This window comes from Arvicola amphibius, chromosome 3 (genome assembly GCF_903992535.2).
Source record: "Arvicola amphibius chromosome 3, mArvAmp1.2, whole genome shotgun sequence".
Taxonomy (NCBI): domain Eukaryota; kingdom Metazoa; phylum Chordata; class Mammalia; order Rodentia; family Cricetidae; genus Arvicola; species Arvicola amphibius.
The window spans coordinates 162,998,644-163,021,038 of record NC_052049.1 but is presented as its reverse complement, the minus strand read 5'-3'; the positions used below and the strand labels follow the sequence as shown (position 1 = coordinate 163,021,038).

The 22,395-nt window shown below is 37.2% G+C and overlaps 1 protein-coding gene across 2 annotated transcripts in view; it reads left to right on the top strand.

Annotated features, from left to right (window-relative positions):
- Rasa2 (RAS p21 protein activator 2) overlaps positions 1-22,395 on the top strand; it is a 110,312-nt gene that overhangs the window by 32,813 nt on the left and 55,104 nt on the right. For both annotated transcript variants that reach the window (XM_038323756.1, XM_038323758.1), the window contains exons 4-7: positions 1,174-1,268; positions 13,781-13,857; positions 18,597-18,680; positions 20,186-20,258. In XM_038323756.1, coding sequence (XP_038179684.1) covers positions 1,174-1,268; positions 13,781-13,857; positions 18,597-18,680; positions 20,186-20,258 — 329 coding nt within the window. The remainder of the gene's footprint in view (positions 1-1,173; positions 1,269-13,780; positions 13,858-18,596; positions 18,681-20,185; positions 20,259-22,395) is intronic.

Here is a 22,395-nt window from a genome sequence, read left to right as displayed (position 1 = left end):
CTTTTGTACAATCTTTGAATTGTTAGTCATATGCAAAACTATGAATTGAGGAAGGAAATGCTTTGCACCAACATGGCAAATACTTCATTTGAAAATTATTTCTTTTCTGCTACGTTGTTCATGATATATTATCTTTCCTTGGTAGATAGCTGCCTTAATTTTTAAAATATATGAATTGAAGCAGTATAATCAGTTTATTAATGTTTTGATAAAGTGAAATTTTAATAAGATAGTTTTTGAGGTCCTTTTTATTAATAGGTGATATTATTTGTCCTTTGTCGTAATTGCAACATATAACCTCTTTCTAAATGCAGATATAACTGCTCAAAATTAGCCAGCACGTTTACTGCTTTCACAGTGTTACAGAACCTGGAAAATTATATTGCACTGCCATTTATATTTTGTTTTTTATTCTGAAGGTACTAGTAAAATATTAATTTGAGTAAGTGCTAAACTATATTAAAGTTCAACTCAGATTTTCCTTCCTTCTTTTTTTCTTTCTTTCTTTTTAATTTCTTCCTTTATTTTGTTTTTCTAGTATTTTGAGGCAGGGTTTCCATTTGTATTCTAGACTGGCCTCAAATTTACAGAGATCCCTTTGCATCCTGAGTGCTGGGATTATGGCTGTTTTTCTAATCCCGATTCAGATCCATAAAAGGGTCTACCAATGAACAAATAAAAATAAGACATTTCTCTTTTAGGGTATAGGAGGAAAGTACATTGTAGAAATAGGTTTTTAAATTCTGTACTCACAGCCAGGCAGTGGTTGTACATGCCTTTAATCCCAACACTTGGAAGGCAGAGACAGGTGGATCTCTGTGAGTTTGAGACCAGCCTGGTCTACAAAGAGAGTTTGAGGACAACAAGGACTGTTACTCAGAGAAACCCTATCTCCAATAAATAAATAAATTAAATAAATAAATAAAATCTGTAATTCTAGCATCCAGAAGGCTAAAGCAGGAGGATCACCATGAATTCCTATATTGGGCTATATAACAAGTACCAGGACAGCTAGGGCTACATAGCAACATCCTATTTCAGAGAAAGGTGGTGGTGGATTTTTATATCAACATATTCAAGTCTAAAGTATTTTCCACAAAGTATATAATACTGCTAATGGGTTATAAGGTTGTATAAAATATGTTTTCTTGTCATCTTATTAATTTTCTGTAGGAAAAGTAGCCATCAAAAAAGAAGACTTGTGTAATCATAGTGGTAAAGAAACTTGGTTTTCACTGCAGCCTGTTGACTCGAACTCAGAAGTTCAGGTAAGTTAAAACCTACAAGAGACTGTGACATAAAGAAAATGAATGAAAACCAACTAATAGCCGGGCGATGGTGGCGCACGCCTTTAATCCCAGCACTCGGGAGGCAGAGGCAGGCGGATCTCTGTGAGTTCGAGACCAGCCTGGTCTACAAGAGCTAGTTCCAGGACAGGCTCCAAAGCCACAGAGAAACCCTGTCTCGAAAAACAAAAAACAAAAAAAACAAAAAACAAAAAAAAAAAAAAAAGAAAACCAACTAATTATACTAGTTTATACTGTTAGAATTTGTTATACCTTATTTTAAGTTCTAATACCACACATTATAGACCTTCAAGTAATAGAGAGCTTGAAGGAAGTGGCTTTTCCATGCAGATATAAAAATAAGGTATGAATGGTGAGATAGCTCACTAGGTAAAGGTGCTTGCTGCCAAGCCCAGTGACCTGAGTTCAATCCCTAGAATCCCTGTAAAGATGAACAGAGAGAACCAACTCTCACCTCTGACATCCATACATATTCCTTGCACCTATACATGTAAATACACATGTACATACATGTATTTATAGAGAACTAACCACAAAATAATAAAAATCTAACAGACATTTAAAGAAGGTAGTCATGAGCAAAGTACATAGTTAGAAATGCCACAGTGATATCCATTAAAAAGTACAATTGATGCACTGATAATTATAAGAAAAAATAATGTGTATATACATAGTTTAGGAGTTTTGTTTGTTTGTCTTTGAGGCAGGGTCTCTCTATGTAGCCCTGGCTGTCTGTAACACAGTATGTAGCCTAGGCTGGCCTAGAACTCATAGAGGTCCACCTGCCTCTGCCTTCCAGTGCTGAGATTAAAAGTATGTGCTACCACACTCAGCAAGAGGACATTTCCTTCATTTCTGAGACCCATTAGCAAATTACTGCATTTTTAAAAGATGAAACATTTTAAAGGAAAAGTTGTTTTATTAACTCTAACCCTTAGGGGAATACATGGAAATCTGATTTTATTCATCCTTATTTGGATGCTTTTATTCCATTTCTAATTAACTAGACTTGGAAAAAGTGTTACTTTTTTTTTTTTTTTTTGACAGTTTGAGTGTGGAGTTTATTTGAGATAAAGGGAAGAAAGAATGATAGAGGGAAACAGAGATGGAGGTTGGGGGGAGTAGCCAGAAAATGTTATTTTTTAAAACCATGCTGGGGGGGGATCTGCACAGCCTTTATTCCTACCCCCCTTCCTGTTCACTTCTTTTTATTTGAAAGATAGAATTATTCTTATTAGTTTCTTCTTTCCTCTTCCCAAAATCAAAAATCACATTTCTGTATGTGAACAGAAATGTACATTGAAGTTTCTAGAAAGCTTGAGTTTCTACGATGTAGAAAATATTTCTAAGGAAATCTTTTTTGTAACCCTATTTATTAAATACAGTAATGATTGTGAAACCATTTCTAAGATCATAACTGCAATCAGGAGTCCTCTTCTCCTATGGAGGCTATAGTTTGCCACTAGGACTCAAACAGACGTTTAAGACAAGGGGGAAAGCATACCCACAGATACTCTGCAAATAAAGTGTGTCTCCATTTCCTCGTAACCTTTCGTGCAATCTCTGTGATTCAATTCTCAAAAAATAAGTATTGCATGTTGAAATTCCTTAAGTACAAAATATAGCCAACTTCTTTTTGTTTTATCTACTGTACCCCATTTTCATATTCATTCTTTGCATCTGACTATAAGTATTGTTCAGATCCCAATAGTATAGCTTTGTCAGTGACCCAGGAGAGAAGCAATTTGAAGAAGTAGAATGGGCTGAAATTAAGTCAGAAGACTTTTACTGGGTGTTTTTATATGGTTATTTTAATGACCTTTAGCTTCGTTTCTGTAAAATGAGAATAAAACTCACGAGTTTGGTTCATATGGCATGAGAAGAATACTTTAAAACTATTAGTTTTGAGTTGTAGTTCAGTTGGTAGCCTGTTTGACTATCATGTGCAAAGCTCTGGGTGTGAGCCTCAGTGTCACAGAAACTGAGCATCACGGTGTAAGCCTATAGTCCCAGAACTGAGGAAGTGAAGGCAGGATTTTAAGGCCAGCCAGGCTGCATAAATTCTTGTTTTTAAAACAAACAAACAAAAACCTGTTAATCTCTATACAAATGTAAATTTATTACCACCAGTCAATCTTGTGGTGTCCTACTTAGGGTTTCTGTTGCCCGGATGAAACACCTTGAGCAAAAAAGCAAGTTGGGAAGGAAAGAGTTCATTTGGCTTACATTTCCATATTGCTTTTGTGGTAGTTTGAATGAAAATGGCCCCATAGACTAATAGGGAGTGGCACTATTAGGGACCTGTGGCCTTGCTGGAGTATGTGACTTTGATGGAGGAAGTGGGTTACTTAGGGTGGACTTTGAGCTCTCTGATGCTCAAGCTAGGCCCAGTATGGCATTTCCTTGCTGCTGCCTGCAGATCAAGATGTAGAACACTCTGCTCCTTCTCCAGCGTCATGTCGGCCTACATGCTGTCATGCTTCTTGCCATTATGATAATGGACTAAACCTCTGAATTATAAACCAGCCCCCAAAATGTTTTCCTTTATTAAAGTTGCCATAGTCATGGTGTTTCTTCACAACAATAAAACCCAAACTAAGACACTGTTCATCACTAAAAGAAGTCAGGGCAGGAACTCAAAACAGGACTGAAGCTTAGAGGCAGGAACTGATGCAGAGGCCATGGAGGGATGCAGCTTACTGGCTTGCTCCTCGTAACTTGTTCTGCTTTCTTATAGAACCTAGGACCACCTGCTCAGGGGTAGCACCACCCACATTGGGCTGGACCCTCCCCCATCAATCACTACTTAAGAAAATGTTCTACAACTGGATCTTATGGGGGCACATTTTCTCAGTTGAAGTTCCCTCCTTTCAAATAACTCTAGCTTGTATCAAGTTGTTATAAAACTAGCCAGCACAGGTGCTTTCTAATGTAGCCTTACAAAATGGCCAATTTACTTTTTCTTTTTTGATACATGATTTAATACATTTTCCATACACAATCTACATAAGAAGTTGGGTATGGTGCTAACCTTTTTGGAGAGGGCGCTCACTTTGTACCTGAGGTTGGCTTCTACACACCTTAGTAACCTCCCTAGCATTGGGATTATAGGCAGGCATCACTGTACCTATCTAATCTTTCTAATAATTTGAACAAAAGGAAAGATAAAGGGCTTTGAGATTTTGATCTGAAATAGATTCCTTACAATTTATTAAATGCATTCTTACCAGCATAAATTTTCTGAAGGATTTAAGGGTTTTTTCTTAAAATGTAGTACTCTATAGAGTATTCTTTATGTAATACTTGAAGATGACACTAGAAACTAATTCTGTAGCAGACTTTTGATAGTCTATATATATATATAAAACTGTCACCTCTGAAACATGAAAATACTTGAAGTAGCATTTTTGTCTTATATATAGTATTGGCATTTTAAATTGTAGTACTATTTGGTTTCATGACCATTAGTCATTAACCTTTTCAGAACTTTTAGCTTAAATGATAATTAGCAAGATTTACCCGTTATTTAAAATAGATTTTAAAAGAAGAATGCTGTAGGAGGTGGGAGGCATGGATAATACTTTTTAAGACAGTATGGTATCTTTGGGAATATGATTATTTAGTCACAGACTGACCTGAGACTACCTCATTAACCTTGTAAGTATTAAAGATATGAAAACAGCCCATAATTAATACGAGCCTAGTCTGTTAATGTTTGTTTACCCTGTATGTTTTATAACTTTTTTAAAAAATTAAAAATAAAAATAGATGACAATATAGAAAGTGATGATAGTGAATTTAGCCAGGTTTCAATCTAATGATTACTTTTAGTAATTATAAAAGTATGTACTAGGAACAACAGTAATTAATATGCATCATGTCATTTAAGTTCCTTAAGATGTAAATAGTATTAACCTCATTTACAGATTGTTTTAATAGAATTAAAAGATGCACTGACTTCTTCAGTCACAGAAACTGATTTCATCAGAGATCTGTCCGACTCCTAACCACAGTGCTGTATTGCCTGTCAGTAATGGGGGCGCTTTGAAAGGTGAACTGCAAGAAGTTCCCTGTACCTGTGAGCGAGCCACCAGGCATTTGCATAAAAGCTGCATGTTAATTGGTTAGGTTCTGACATGACAGTAGCAGACAAAATAAAAATTCAGTTAAGTTAAAAGTGATCTTTGAAGTGACTTCAAATTCTCCTAAGATGGTTGGCTGCCACAGAGAAAGTTTCTATTTGGGGCTGTGGCAAAGGAGCACTATGTGTAGTGTCCCCGTAGCAGGAGGCCCACCCTGCAGCAGTGCAGACTAAGGCGGTGGCACTGAGACCCACTGACTGATGGTTTGCTTTTCATATTACGTTTCTTTCCCTTTGCATTTTACAGAGTGCATAGTTAGTGTTTTCTTCTTTTACTCTAACAACTTTATTCTTGTGGGGAGAAAAGATTGAGAGGTCTTACGAGGGAATTGTGTGTGATGGATGTATGCATGTGCAGGTGCCCATGTGCACGTTGAGCCTGTGCGTGTAGAGGCCAAAGAATAACCTCGGTGTCATTCCTCAAACCCTCTCTTGCTTTTTGAGATAGGGTCTCTCATTGAGACCTGAAGTTCACTGATTTGCTAGACTTGCTGGTCAGTGAGTCTCGGGGATCTGCCTATCTCTACCTCTCTAGCATAGGGAAACATTATCATATCTGTCTTTTTAAAAAGTTATTTCTTTAAATTTTTGAGATTATAATATAATTACATTTTTTCTCTTTCCTTCCTCCAAGCCCTCCCATATATCCCTCCTTGTTCTTTTTCAAATTCATGTCTTCTTTTTTCATTAATTGTTCTTACGTATACACATATGTGTGCATATATATGTATGTTTCTATGTATATGCATGTATTCTTAAGTTCATAACTACAACCTGCTCAATATGTATAATGCTGCCTGTATGTGTGTTTTCAGAGCCCACCATTTGGTGTTAGATAACCAGTTGGTGTGCTCTTCCCTGGGGAGTTCTATTTCTCCTGCTGTCAGCATTCCTTCTGTGGCTGTAATTCTTTGTGTAGGGTTGGGGCCTCCTGGGCTACTCTCACCCCAAGCCCCATTAGCTGTCTGTTGGTGAAACTTTATGGATGTACTTTCTAGCATTACTAGTAGACACAGTTTCACAGCAAACTCCTGATCCTCTGGCTCTCACAATTTTCCACCCCCCTCTTTCACAATGACCCCAGGCCTTAGATAAAGGAATTGTATTGTAGATGTCTCTGTTGGGACTGGGCTCTGCAGCTCTGCATTTTGTTGGTTGTAGTTTTCTGTAATAGTCCTGGTCTGTTGCAAAGAGAAGTTTCCTTGAGATTTCTAATGAGTACTGTACTTATCTGTGAGTGTAAGGGCGAATATTGAGAATGTGATTAGACACTCATCTTTTTACACACCCATTTTTCTGGGTAGATGGTAGGGATTAAATGCCATCCTCATGCATGTGTGGTAGATGCTTTACCAACCAAGCTACCTCCTCTGCCACATTTAAAGATTCTTAAAGATAAGATTTCACCCATTCTTTTTGTATGTCTAATGAGAATATATATCTCTTCCTTTGTTTCTTTCTGTGAATTTACTCTTTTATTGACTCTAAAAAGTATAATATTCATCTTTGAGTCTCCGTGCCAAACAGCTTCCTCATCTTCAAAGATCTTAGAATTTGCAGAGAGAAGTTGGCTAAATATGTGTCACTATCCACTGAAGTCAAATTTGATATAGTGCAAGGAAACATTATAGGGCAGTATATTCTGGAGTTTGGGTTAGTCCTGTTTGTCTAAGGGCTTGAGTGGATGAAATGATTAGTATCTTTATCTCAGAGAGGAAGATGTTTAATTTCCTATCATTTCCATCAATGAGTATTTGTAACTCAAATCATTGCTGATGGTTGTTCCCCAAGGACCATTATGAAATGAGGATCTCATAAAGACACAGGAAGTGACGCGCATAAATGTAGTTTAGTTCTCGAAACAGTTTAAATATTTTAGCCTTTAATATTGCTACTTTTTTATTACAATTATTATTTTCTTTTCAGAAATTCAGGATAGCAGTATTTAATAAGTGCATTTTCTACACTTTTGCACAGAATTTTAATTTAAAAACTTTATGTCTGTTGATGTTTTACCTGTATGTATATCTGTACCACAAGTGTGCCTGCTGCCTGTGGAAGTCAGAAGAGTGTTGGACCTCTGGGAACTAGAATTACAAATGGTTGTGAATTGCCATGTGGGTGCTGGGAATTAAACCAGGTCCTCTGCAAGAGCAGACATTACTCTTGAACTGCTGAGCCATGTCTTCAGCTCCTTTAAATTTTTTAAAAAGAATATTTTATATGTGTGTCTATGCCTGAGTATATGTATATGTACCACATGTGTGCAAAGCCCACAGAAGTCAGAAGAGAGCATCAGATCCCCTGGAACAGAGTTGCAAGTGGTTGTGAGCTACCATGTGGGTTCTGGGAGTCACACCTGGGTCTTCTACAAGAGCTGTGAGTGCTGTCAACCACGGAGACATTTCTTCAGCCCTTTTCTACCTTTTTAATAAAACACAGAATTCTTTTCTTGGTTCTGTGTTTTTGTTTTTTTTTTTGTTTTTTTTTGTTTTTTTTTTGTTTTTTTTTGCCATTTCCCCCTCTTCGTTGAACTACTCTCTGCAGAGAGGCCGAGGGAGAACACGCGGCTCTCACTACTTAGGGCTTTATGCTGCTACGTTCAGTGGCCTTTCTAGTCCTTCCTTCCCCTGACTTTTAATCAGGTCCTGATTCTGGCTGACTGCTTCTTTCATTTTAAAGCATTTTCCTCCTTAGGTTCTGGTCCTGGTTATGATTTGGATAGTCACTGTGTGCCACTTGGTGTCCTTTTTCTGTATTTTCTTCCATACAAGTGAAGTTAGTTCAGCTTGTGCCAGTGCCTTCTGTAAATTTTGTTTGGATTCAGTGCCTGCAGCCATCCTCTTAGCTGTAAAGTTGCTGGAACTCACAGCTTTTAAGCTTGGTTCCATTTTTATTTCTTAAGTACCATGATATAGAACATACTTTACATAAATTGTTAATTCTGACTGGTGTCCCACACAACTTGTATAGGTAGCAAACCCAGATATAATGCCAGATGTAATATTAGTTATATCTTTTTGATGCAATTATTAAGTCTTACCCAACAGGATGATCTTGACCATCTGTATTATACCATAAGTTACTGAATTTTACATACTTTTGTTCATGGCCTTTGTTTTAAAACTACTTTAACAACCATTTAAGAAATCTAGTTTATTAAATACATGCTCAATTAAAGCATCATAAATATAAAAGCATAATTTATTATAGGTTAATTTTGAAAACTTCATTTTATTTATAAATTTGTACATGGGAAGAATAGAAATTAGCTATTCTGTCTCTTTAAATTTATTTATTTGTTTGTTTGTTTGTTTGTTTTTGGAACAAGGTCTCACTATGTAGCCCTGACTGGCCTGGAAATCACTGTATAGTTCAGGCTGGCCTGAAACTCAGAGATCTTCTTGCTTTTGCTTCCTGAGTGCTGAAACTCAAGGCATGCACCACTGTACCTTTATCTCATTATTATTGTTCAAAGAGAAAAACAGACTCGCCACTAATATAAAAGAGGTTATAAAGTAAAACTTTGTGTTTTATGTGACAAACAGTTGTGTCCAAACTTGTTTACAGAGGCAGTTTCTATAGATAAAGCTATGTGAGCTGCCGTGGTGATGCACACCTGTAATTCCAGCTACTCTGGATTCTGATGCCGGAAGAGTAGCTACTCTGACTTCAGGAGCAGCTTAGCATTATAGCAAGACTTGATCTCAAAAGCAAGCAGCGAAAATTTGTCAGAAGCCATATAAGTTTTTATTTTTTTTCTTCCCTCATAAGATTTTAAAAACAGTTGAAACATACCAAGTTCTTTTGAATTTGTTTTTAGATTTATTTATTTTATGTGTCTGTGAGTGTCTCCATGAGTGTGTGTATGTGGACCGTGTGCGTATTTGGTGCTCTTAGAATCCAGAAGAGGCATCAGGTCTCTCAGAGCTGGAGTTACAGATGCTTGTGAGCTGCCGTATACGTGCTGGGAATTGAACCGGGGTCCTCTGCAGGAGCAGCCAGAGTTCTTAATCAACCCTGAAACATACTGAGTTGTTTTTATAAGAAAATTGTTAATGTTCACAATTTAAAGACTGTTTAAACATGAGAGGAATTTTGCCTTTATGCATTGCATTTTGCCTGAGTACCTCTGTTTTTCTAAACTGTGCATAAATTTTCATGTATTTTTATTTGCTATCAGGATATATACATGTCTGTTATGCTTTTTCCTTCTCTGAGATTTATTATGAGTATTTTCTACTGATAGCCTCTCCATTTTTTTTTTTTTTTTTTTTTTAGTTTTTCGAGACAGGGTTTCTCTGCAGCTTTAGAGCCTGTCCTGGAGCTAGCTCTTGTAGACCAGGCTGGTCTCGAACTCACAGAGATCCGCCTGCCTCTGCCTCCCGAGTGCTGGGATTAAAGGCGTGTGCCACCACTGCCCGGCTAGCCTCTCCATTTTATTCCTCTTCAGCTGCAGCCAATCTGATGTTAAATATATCTCATTTCAGTTACTTTATTACTGAGCTCTAAATTTTTCACTTAATTCTTTTCATGTTTCCCAGTTATTTACTGGATTTTTCACTTTATTTTCTGTTTAAAAAAAAAAAAACAGACTAGTCGGCATGTAAAATAATAATTATTATAAGAATATTAACAAAAAACCCAGGGGTACATATTATAAATTTGATGCTGACCTGGTCTAAACAGTGATATAAAAAAATTAAGCTAGCTATTTTAAACTCCCACTCTTCTTAAAATCTGCTATTCACACACACACACACACACACACACACACGTATTTTATTCTGTCATTGGTTTAATAATTTTTGATAGACTACTGAGCATTGAAATGTAAAACACATAGGAAATAATTTGGGGCTGTGGGTTTTTGAGGGGGGAGGTTAAGAAAACAATTATGGAATGGCACTGGCCACTTCATTTCTGTCTCATTAACCAAATCTGATTATATGGCCTTTAAAGCTACTATCCCTGGCTATAAGGCTGGCAATATCAGGTTTTGCTGCACTCATGAGTACACTTTCTATAAGACAGAGATTTGTTTTTTCTATAATCCAAATCTATACAGTGATGAGATATGTAAGAAATTTTGTGTAAAAATAATCAGGGAACACTAATTTTTCTAAATTGTTCACATATTTGCCCCCCTTTTGATGGAGGAGAGTTATCTGTCTATGTTTCTTTCATTGGTTAATTAATAAAGAAAACTGCCTTGGCCCTTTAAGAACAGAAAATTAGGTAGGTGGAGTAGACAGAACAGAATTGTGGGAACAAGGAAGTAGAGTTGGGGAGACGCTTCAGGGATTCGCCATAGTGAGTCTCCATGCTTCTCCTCTCCGAGATGGACGCAGGTTAAGATCTCTCCTGGTAAGCCACACCTCGTGGTGCTACACAGAGTACTAAATATGGGGTAAAGGAAGATGTGAGAATTAACCAATAAGAGGCTGAAACTATGGGCCAGGCAGTGTTTTAAAAGAATACAGTTTCCGTGTAATTATTTCGGGTGTAAAGCTAGCCGGCAGCCGGGTGGCAGGACGCAGCCCCGCCGCTTCACACTACACCCTTTGAGACGATTGGCTGTACAGTGTTTGTTGACCTTGTACTTGCCCTCCTTCTGCCTCAGCCTCCTGGTGCCAGGGTCACAGGTGACAACACATGCTCAGTGCAGTTTGCCTTTTTAACACTGAAAAGCAGTTTGTGTGATTTCAATTTACATTCACTTTCTTTACTAAAGGCAGTGCAATAATACTCAGTGTTTTGGTGGATACTAGTGTAGTAATTTGCACATACATGTTTTCAGGTTAACATTACATGCCATATTAGTAATCGGTTTTGTAGTTTGGTACAGTGTTCCCTGTGCAGCCCTGGCTGTCCTAGAACTTATTCTGTAGACCAGGCTCACCTTGAACTCAGATCCACCTGTCTCTCTCTCAAGTGCTGATATTAAAGGTGTACATCACCACTACCCAGCTGTAACTGTCTTTGTTTTTGTTTTTTTATAAACCAATTATTATCTCTTTATGAAAGTAGACAGTGGAGGCCGGCAGAGAGCTTCAGTGGGTGAGCGTTTGTGACACAAACCCGACAACTTGAGTTTTATCTCCAGAGCCATCTAAGGTGGAGGAGACAACTCCTGACCTCCACACAGCACCAGGTGTGCCAGTGACCACACACACAGCAATTAATTAATTTCCAGTAAACAATTAGGTACTGTTAATTGTTTATAAATTATAATTTCCGCCGGACGGTGGTGGCACAAGCCTTTAATCCCAGCACTCAGGAGGCAGAGGCAGGTGGATCTCTGTGAGTTCAAGGCCAGCCTGGTCTACAAGCACTAGTTCCAGGACAGGCATCAAAGCTGCAGAGAAATCTTGTCTCGAAAAAAAACACAAAAAATTATAATTTTCTTGATTTATAAATTGTCTTTCAGTTTTAGTGTTCCTTCCTAATAATATATGTCTGTCTGTCCTATCTTCAGTATTTTCTTGACCAGGTTAACATACAGTCATGTTATTTTTTTTTTTTCTTTTTTTTTTTTTTTTTTTTTTGGTTTTTCGAGACAGGGTTTCTCTGCAGCTTTTTTAGAGCCTGGCCTGGAACTAGCTCTTGTAGACCAGGCTGGCCTCGAACTCACAGAGATCCGCCTGCCTCTGCCTCCCAAGTGCTGGGATTAAAGGCGTGCGCCACCACCGCCCGGCTTACAGTCATGTTATTAACTAGTACCAAAGGAATGTTCTCTTGACCATTAGTAGGAATAATTAATATACTAGCCTGGCATGAGTCAATGATAATAATTCCTGGTAGAATTTCATTAAGCATCTTTTATTTCTAGGATTACGTACTTTGACTTTAGTTGTGAATACTTTTCCCCCTTTATTTTAATGGTTTTTATTGGCTCAGAAGTACAGTAGATTCTAGACATTTTCTGAGAGACATTTGTAAGACTACAAAATGCATGTGTTTTAAAATAGTGAAACTGCTTTAATATGCAGATGTTTGCTCATTGTACAAACTGCCTTTCTGGATAAGTAATACACATGTGTTGGCTTGACAGAACATGTGACTTAAAGTTCCAGTTGAGTAATACTAGAAATTACTGTGTAGTGTGGACCTTCAAGGCCAGTTTTGAAACACAGAGGTTGTGACTGCTAAATGCAGAAATGGTAAAAGATATAGTTTGTAAGATATGTGTGATTTTATATCAGTATGTGCCTAGATTTTTCCTGGATTGTTTCTCAGTTTAATTCCAGCTCTACATAACTGCTGATTTTACTCATTGATGTCTTTTGTTTCTTTAGAACTTAATTTTCAAGCTCTCTCATTCAGACCTTTGTTGTATTATGACTCATAACTATTTAATGTTTGTCACGTATTATTCATCTTCCCCTGAACTTCATAGCTAATGGTCCTGAGATTCATTCTTGCAAGACAAGTCCTCATAAAGCAGTAAAGCTGATTCAGGTTAGATTATTTGAACAGTTGTCTAAAGGGGCTCTGAAGAGAAGCCACACCTAGAGAGTAAATACCCTTCCTCTGATAAGATCACTGAGTTCACCAGCCACTAGACATTACATCCCAAGAACTCCACTTGGCACTGTTGGAGGTAGTGCAGCACTAGTTGTTAACCAGTTTAGAGTTGCTCGTTGCCAGTGAAGGGAAAAGATGACCAAGCTCTAGATTAGGTTGTTCCTAATTCTCTTCTTAAGGAAACTGACAGCTTAAATTCCTTTAAACTTACTAAACTGTTTTAAACCCACCTCTTAACAGCTCTGTGTCAGAGAGAACTCTGTTTTATTTTGTTTTATTTGATTTTGGTCATGTATTGTTACTCTTTAATTTATGTATTCCTGGTTTGTGAACTCCTAAGTAGTGACTGTGTCTTAGACGTCTGTTTGTTCCCCTTTGTTCCCATAGTACCCCCTAAGACAACAGATATTAAATTGATCTTTAGTAATTTATAGAAGTAGGTTTTAAAAAATTGACTCTTACTGTCTTTAATTTACTTTTACTGCTTTAGGAATTAATTTTTTTTAATTTTTCTAAAAACATAAGTGCCATTTTTAAGGAAAAACTGGTCATTGAGGTATATAAACATTTATTAAACAGGGCATAAAGTTCATAAATTTTTGTGTGTTGTATTTAATACAAGTATTAGACTGTTTTCTTTCAGAACTTTGATATATACATTGTTGGCTATTAGGCATTTAACCACTAAGTATAGGCAGAGCCATGTGAGAGTAGTTAGTGAATAATTAAATATGTGTGACAAAAGTACATTGTAATATTTTGTTAGCAAAATAGACTGTTCAGTTTATGATTTTTTTTGTCATAGGGAAAAGTTCACCTTGAATTAAAACTGAATGAACTGATAACAGAGAACGGAACAGTGTGCCAGCAACTTGTTGTACAGTAAGCATATCTTTTTTCATTTTTATTTTTTTGCCTAAATTACCTAGAAATAATTCTCTATTTTACATTCTTAGACCAACTTATTAAGTATTTCAGAAACTTCAAAATGAAACTCTCATCTAACATTTCTTTACCAAGCTGATAATCCAGTTTATTTTTCATCTGGTCCACTCAGGTTATGGCAAGTCATTATGTACTCAACTAATTTTTATTGATTGTCGGTTAAATGACACATCTCTATAAGCATTAAGGTATGTCAATGTCGTAGGCAAGATCCTGTGACTTCCTAGCACTGGAGACTTGAAAATTGTATCTAGCGGATATCTTTTTGAAGAACTCAAGACACTATACACACACACACACACACACACACACACACACACACGACAAGACACTCTAAGTGGACCCCCTAGGGTTGCCAGCACTTTTCCTGCAGATTTGGTATTCTTTATCCTTCTTAATGGTCTGACTGCTCTGTAAAATTTCTTTTCTAGCCTAGTCTTCTACTTCTTCCTTCCCTTCAGATCCATACCCTAGTTTATCAACAAACTACCAAGACTCCTTCATTCTGGAGCCCTGTTTCTTTGCCTCAGTTGATAACTGAATAACCCTGAAATTATCAGGTACATACCCATTAACCTCAGGGCAAGGAAATAGAGAAGTTGTTACTTACCTATTGCTGCTCCAAACTGTAATGATGAAAACTCCCAATTTTCAAGGCATTGCCTTTATGTATTAGTCTGTACTGATATTACATATGATCTTAGGTGTTTAATTTTTTCTGCTTTTATTAGCTGTCTTGATGCATAAATAATAAAAAGAGACTAAGAGATTGGCATGTGTGTATGAATTGACAAAACAATATACCTATTACAGCATTTTTCTAAGAATTTCATAATAGAATCTTTTAAATAGATTTAATAAGGACAGTAAAATTTTGTTGTTATTTGCTTATGGTTTCTGTTTTATTGATTTTTCAACTATAGTTAGCCTGTTAAAAATAGATCTAAACCAAGTGTTGTGGTGCGTGCCTTTAATCCTAGTACTCAGGAATCAGAGGAGGTAGATCTCAGAGTTTCAGGCAGCGAGATCTACATAGAGATTCTAGGACAGCCAGGACTATATTGACCCTTTCTCAACAGAAAAAGAAAAAGACATTCCAAGATTTGTTTGCAGATTTTACCCCTAGACTAACAGCCTACTTCCTTTCCTGCTTGAGTTTGGTTGTTATAGTCATTTGAAGTACTGTTAGTCAGATTTGTTTTATTTACATGCCATTTTAGGTTTCTTGATTTAGTCCTTGTTGGCCTAGGGTTTTTTTTAAGGTATATTTGTTTATTTTTATTTATTTATGTGCATTGCGTGTGTGTTTTTGTGGGTATATGTCACACATGTCTAAGTGTTTGCAAAGGTACAGTGGTGTTGGATCCCTGAAGTTGGAGGTTGTTGTGAGCCACCTGATATGTGTACCTGGAACCTAGCTGGGGTCCTCTGGAAGAGAATCAAGGGCTCTTTATTTGCTAAGCCATCTTTCTAGCTTCCTGATTTTATTTTTGAGAATGTAGACTATTAGCATAGTTTCAAAAGAAGAAATTATAACAAAAGGCATTCATAGATGTAATTCAGTTCCCTCTTCCTCACACCCAGCTCTAGACAACCACAATCTGATCTCTGTGTCTGTGGCATTTTGCTTTTTCCTGAATGTCATTCGGATAGACTCATATAATACATGTAGTCTTTTGTGTCTGGCTTATTTTTACTTAGTATACTCCTTTTGATATTCATTCACATTGTTGACTATAATAGTAGTGAATCTTCTTTCTAATGTTGTTTCCTGGTGCCAGGCACACACAGTTAAATTCTACCACTGAGCCAAACTTTAAAACTCCAACCCCTCCACACCTTTATTTTCAGATAACTCAATCAATGCACATGCTGGTTAAATAAACCCAACTTCACACTCTTAAGTTTGGGAACTAGATTTCAATTTTGGACATTTACTTAAAATTTTTTAAAGATTTATTTATTTATTATGTATACAACATTCTGCCTCCATGTTTGCCCACATGCCAGAAGAGGGCACCAGATCTCATTACAGATGGTTGTGAGCCACCATGTGGTTGCTGGGAATTGAACTCACGACCTGGAAGAGCAGCCAGTGCTCTTAACCACTGAGCCATCTCTCCAGCCCCTTAAAAAAATTTTTTTTAACTTGATACAATAGATTTGCAGGAAGATGTAAAGGTAGTGCAAAGAGGTCTTTGTGCTCTTCACTCAATTTTCCACAGTAGTTACATCTTACATGACTAAAGAAATTTGTATGGATAGCTTATTAAACTTTGTCTTCCCGGTGCCCTTTTCTTGGTTATTGGGCTAAGGAGGATTGGATGGAATTCTTTCAAAGGACATTTTTAAGTCTAGATTACTCACCAGTGGCGACTCACAACTTCATTTCTAGAGGGACCTGACACCCTCTTCTGACTTCAACAGGTACCAGACTTGCGGGTGGTGTACATACATGCAGGTAAACACTCACACATATAAGATAGAAATAAATAGCTAGATAAAATATCGTAGAATGAGGAAGTATCTAGGAATGCTAAGTATGATTTATATTTATATAATCTCAGAGAATCTTCCCATAAGGTTATCTTATAGATACCACTTCCAGTAATGAGACATCCAGTACCTCTTGATATTATGTATTGAAAAAGACACCAAGATATCTAATCCCAGTCTGGTCATGAGCAAATACCAGACAAACTCAGATTAAATAATATGAAAGCAGGTAGCCCAGGGTGACAGAGACTAAGAGGACATGGCATCTGAATGTAGTGGGGGATGTCATACTGCATCCCGGATCTTAGCAAAATTTGAGTGACATCTATAGATTAATTGGCATTAGTAAAATTAAGTAAATGTTAGTTTCTTGATTACAATAGTTTTATATTGGTTAACACAGAGTACTGGGTTTACAGAATCTCTGTATGTTATCTTTACAACTATTCCAAAGTCTAAGATTGTCTGTACCTTGTACATTCAACCTGTTTGTTTTGAATCTTAGTCTCATATCCACTGTACTGTCATGTAACATTGCAGCTATGCACATCTAAAGCTGAATTCTTTTATTCTCATGTTGGTTCAGCTCCTCTCCACAGTTTATGTCAGACCTTACATTTTTCTATCTCTAGACCTCCATTTTTAAAGGTTTTCTCTGTCTTTGTATGCTACAAAGTAAAATTTTTAAGTGTCCTTGTCTACTCTTATATTTTCTGACATTTCCGCCTCTGTTTTAGTTGACATTTTTCTTTTCACAATAAGTCATATTTATTATTTACATTGCACAGTGAAGTCACTAAATACTCTGTATTCCTGGAATGTACTTGAGTGTTTTGTAGGTATCAGTTTAGTTCCTTGGATACAGTTCATTCTGATTATAATTTTCTTTTAAGCTTTGTCAAAGATAGATGAGACCAGCATATATCACAGAGCTAGTAAGAGGCCCACCAGCCACATAAGAATACTGGTAGTTGATTAATGATGCCTCATTGGTGAGAAAATATAAACGCTAAAATATTTCCTTCGTCTATGCTTTTTTGGTTAGTTTTAGAATTTTTTAAAAATAAGTTATTTAAATTTATGTGCATTGGTGTGAAGGTGTCAGATCCCTTGGAACTGGAGTTACAGACAGTTGTGAGCTGCTATGTAGGTGCTGGAAATTGAACCCTGGTCCTCTGAAAGAGCAGCCAGTGCTCTTAACCACTGAGCCATGTCTCTCCAGCCCTAGTTTCAGAATTTTTGAATTTGACTTTTGATGCCCAGGTAGGAGATGTAAGTCTTGTTCTCACCTTTCTCTTTATGACAGTGCTCCGTTTGCAGTTCACCCATTTACAGTGAGTGAGTTTAGAGAGAAACTGGGGGTGTTGCTCTTTAGAAAGAAAAAAGAAAATGAAAAAAAAAAGGCCATTAGCAGCATTCATGAGCTTCCGTTAGGCAACAGGAAATGAAGACTCAGACATTAAACCAACCAACCAATAATTACTAAGAAACTTTGAGAATCAGATCATTAAATTGTTCTGTGCTTTCTGTAAATACAACTACAATCCATAAAATGGATTGGATGGCCTTAGCCTTTACAGTCTAGAACATTTTCTACGGAATGATGTGGGAAAGACTACAGAATTGTGTGAAGTGTGCCCTATATTTATGAATCAGATTTTAAGTAAAACCACAACCATTTCCTTGTGTGTCATTCATGCTTTAGCAGAGGATATGGTACCCTGGCACTGGCCTGGTTTGTAGTTTCTCATGCAAGGCTACATGACTTTCTTTTCCTTTTTAGAAGCCACAGCAGTTTTGATGTATTATCAAACCACAAATGTACCTTGGTATTTACCAGGAAGAAATGTGGTATGGTAGTCTGAGTACTGATCGTGTCATTACTGTTTACTTCTCTTTGGGAAATAATCATGTAAATAAGCAAATATATCATTTGGAGTAGTTGGTGTATTGGAACTGCAAAAGCGGCAAATGAGTTTAAAGCCTTTGAATATGTTGTTTTCTACTTAACAATAATGTTTTAGGGTTAAGAGTGCAGCTCAGTTGCAGAGCATTTGTCCTGTACTTGTGAATTTAGGGTGCTGCCCCCAGTCCATAAGAAGGCAAAGGGTGTAGGGAGATAGTACGTTATGATGTTAACTTGACTCTAATAATTTAAAATCTCTTCTATTCTACCTTAGCATCAAGGCATGCCATGGATTGCCCCTCATAAATGGACAAAGTTGTGATCCTTATGCAACAGTTTCCCTAATTGGACCTTCTAGGTAATGTTTATTGAATTGTTACTGTGTTTTCAAGTTTAAAGTTGGATTTAAGAGTTGTAAATGTAAAGTTCTTAGATCAAATGCTAAGTAACGATGACATAAAATAATGCTTTAAAAGAAGATATTTCAGTAAATTCTAGTGTACACTTGGTAAAAAAAAACTAAGTTCTGTTTTTGCAGAAAGATTCTGGGTGTCATTTCTGATAAGTTATGTATTTACTAGACTATGGGAAAAACCTCAATTTTATATACTTGTAAAATGTACTTTAAAATATAAGCCTTTGGCCAGGCAATGGGGAGTATATGCCTTTAATTGTAGAACTTGAGAGGCAGAGGCAGGTGGATCTCTGTGAATGTGAGGTCACCCTTGTATGCACGACAAGTTATAGGCCATCAGGGTCTAAAACAAAAACCTCAAGTAATATACACCTGGCTGCCTGTATTCAAGCCCAGCCTATTGGTGATAAGCAGTGAAATATACTGCAACTTAGGAGACTGTTGTTGTTTTCTATTTAATGATTTCTATCTCATGAACAAATTATTTTCTCCTCCTTCTCTTCCTCCTTCTTCCTTTCTCCTCCTCCTCCTCCTTCTTCTTCCTCTTCCTCTTCCTCCTCTTTCTCCTCCTCCTCCTCTTTTTCCTCTTCCTCCTCCTCTTCCTGCTGCTGCTGCTGCTGCTGCTGCTCCTCCTTCTCCTCCTCCTCCTCCTCCCTCTTTCTCCTTCTTTCTTCTTCTTCCCTCAGACAGGCTTTCTTTATGTAGCCCTGGCTGTCCTGGAATTTATTCTGTAGACCAGGCTGGCTTTGAACTCAGAAAGATCCGCCTGCTTCTGCCTCCATGGTGCCAGGGTTAAAGGTGTGCGCCACAGCCACTACCAGCCATCTTCTCATGAACACTTTCTTTAATGAACTTTTAAAGTCACATTTAGTAGAAACTTTTTTTTTAAATCACAGTTGTTTTTGCTTTAATGCTATAATGCACAAGACATTCACATTAGGTTGAGTCTGGCTAAAGACACTAGACTCCCTGAACATTTACTCATAAATGCCTCGGAATTTGTATATTCACTTGAGAATTAGTATTTGTTTGTTTAAGTCACTGTCATGGCTACACCCCAGAAGTAAACTGAGTTAGAGACATTTCATGTTCCTGAGGTGTTTTCAACACCAGTAAGGCACTTGGAGTCTCACTGCCTTTCTGCTCACCACTTTTTCTGCTTATGTAGTAGGATGTGTTTAAAACTTTCAAAGAGAATGTGGCAATCAACCTCTCACAGCCATGGAGACGGTAATCTAATCTTGGCCTGTATATACTGTGTATGGATATTCGATTTGAATTTCTGAGAACTCACTGGCTTTTGTCCCCTTACACAGTATGCAAACTATCGTCTTACCTCGGTCATCCTAACATGTAGGCAAAGGTCAGGCTTCCTGGTTGGAAATAGCTTGTTTTATAATTGTGTACTGTTAAGTTCTACAAGGTAAAACTCTACCACATTGGAACAGGAATGACCAAAAGAAGACAAAAGTAAAGAAGAAAACAAGCAATCCGCAGTTTAATGAAATCTTTTATTTTGAGGTAATTTCTTGTTTTATATAAATATTCATATTTAATATAGAATTCTAGTTGATTTAATTTTGTAAACCATGGCCATAGTAATTACTTTATCAGTTAATGTAACTAATACTTTCTGTCCAGGAAGCAGTAGATCCATGGTGTAACAATGTAGCTCTGGGTGTTTGGAAGTGGGAAGAGCTAGAGCCACACCTATCCAGAAGTCGTCCTCCTTGTCAACCTTCTCTGGACCCTTTCTTCCTACACTCTCCAGTCCCCAGATACATAGCGACTCTTCTGAACAAACTGTTTTAAAATATCTAGAAAAACAAGCATTACCACTCAGAAGATCTGAAATCTTTTCCCAGTGGACTTTAATGATGAACTAACTAATCATGAAGCCTGTATTTCGTACCTTGTGAAAGGGCAGTTTTCTAAAGGAAAATATTAACAAAGGTGCCAAATACAAGACTCCTTTGAGAGTATGAAGCACTTCCTGATAGACCTTTATATCATTAAGTTCTCCTTAATCTAATTTATTCTGTAGATATTTCTTGTTCAGGAAGATATTCAGTTGCCTTGAGCAAATCCTAACCACTAGACCACCAAGGTGTATCATTAGCAGCCTTGAAATTGTCCCAAATACAGTGCTTTGACATTCTTTCAAGTATTTAATAAATCCTTTTTTATATTAATTGAAGACTATAGAAAAATTTAAAAATCAAAATCTCTAAAAGATTGTGTAATAACAGAATGAGTTGCATTTGATATTAATATGTGAGAACAATTTGTAGATAGTTACATCTTAAAGTTTTTCTTTTGTATTTTTCTTCTGTTTTGGAGAGGATGCCAGGGTGCCCCTACTCATGCCTGATTACTGTAAGAAAATACCAAAGGTGAAATAGGAAATGGGGTGGGGGTGGGGTTAGAAGCAAAGGAAAAGGAAAACATGCTAATGCAAGAGACTTCCTTTCTGGAGGACTTGCAGTTTTCTACATTAGTAATGGCTGTTATGTCCAACCATGAGAACATGAAGAAGATTACAATTTTTAAAAAGCTGCTCCCAAAGTTACTGTCTTTTGCACGTTGTTCACACCTCTGATGGGTTGGAGTTCACTATACATATAGGGGGCCTCATAACAAGCAAGTAACTTTTTGAAAGTCAGGGTCAGATCTGCTCGCCATAATAATTTACCTATCAGGCCTTGAAACATTTATTCATTGAGCCCTTTGTCAGACAGGTTATAAAGATAGATGAGACATAAGAAAACACACACAGATATACATATATACAGCTATAACGGGCAGCACGTGCTGCTTGAGTTCAGTGTCAAAACAGTCCAGAGAAAGACTAGTTTTCCATAACTGAATACAGAGAGAATATTATAGAGAAAGAACATCTGAATAATGATTTAACCAAGTTTAATAAGAAAATAACCAAAATTAAGAATAAAAAGATGGAGGCTCGAGAGATGGCTCAGCGGTTAAGAGCACTGACTGCTCTTCCAGAGGACCTGGTTTCAGTTCCCTGCACCCACATAGCAGCTCACAGCTGTCTGTAACTGCAGTTCCAGGCTTCTGACATCCTTACACAGACATACATGCATGTGAAACATCAATAAACATTAAATAAAAATAAATTATTTTACCCCCTCCCCTCAAAAAAAAAGACTAGAAAGGATAAACTGGTGAATGAGATCTTCTCAGCACCAGGCTGGAGGTGCTTTAATTGTAGTCATGGACTATCCTTGAGCCTGGAAAGAAGTAACTGTGATCTGTCAGCAGGTGCCTAAAAACTTACGGTTTCAGTGTTCAAACAGCTCAGAGAAGGCAGTGAAGAAAGATATTCCAGTTCAAGATAACTGGTTATAGGAGGAAAATAGAAAAGAAATTAGAAGTGCCTGAGGACCCATGTAAAACTCTTTCACCAGGCATCAGATGTGGTGCATGCCTGGGATTCCAGTCCTTGACAGACAGGAAAATCAGAATTTCAAGGTCAGTCTCAACTACACAATGAGCCTTAGGAACAAATAACACCTGCTAATGGGACAGTTAGTGATTGAAATATGGTAGGTGATAACTTAGATCACAGTACAAGATTTGCGGTCAGGCGGGGGTGGCGCACGCCTTTAATCCCAGAATTTGGGAGGCAGAAGCAGGC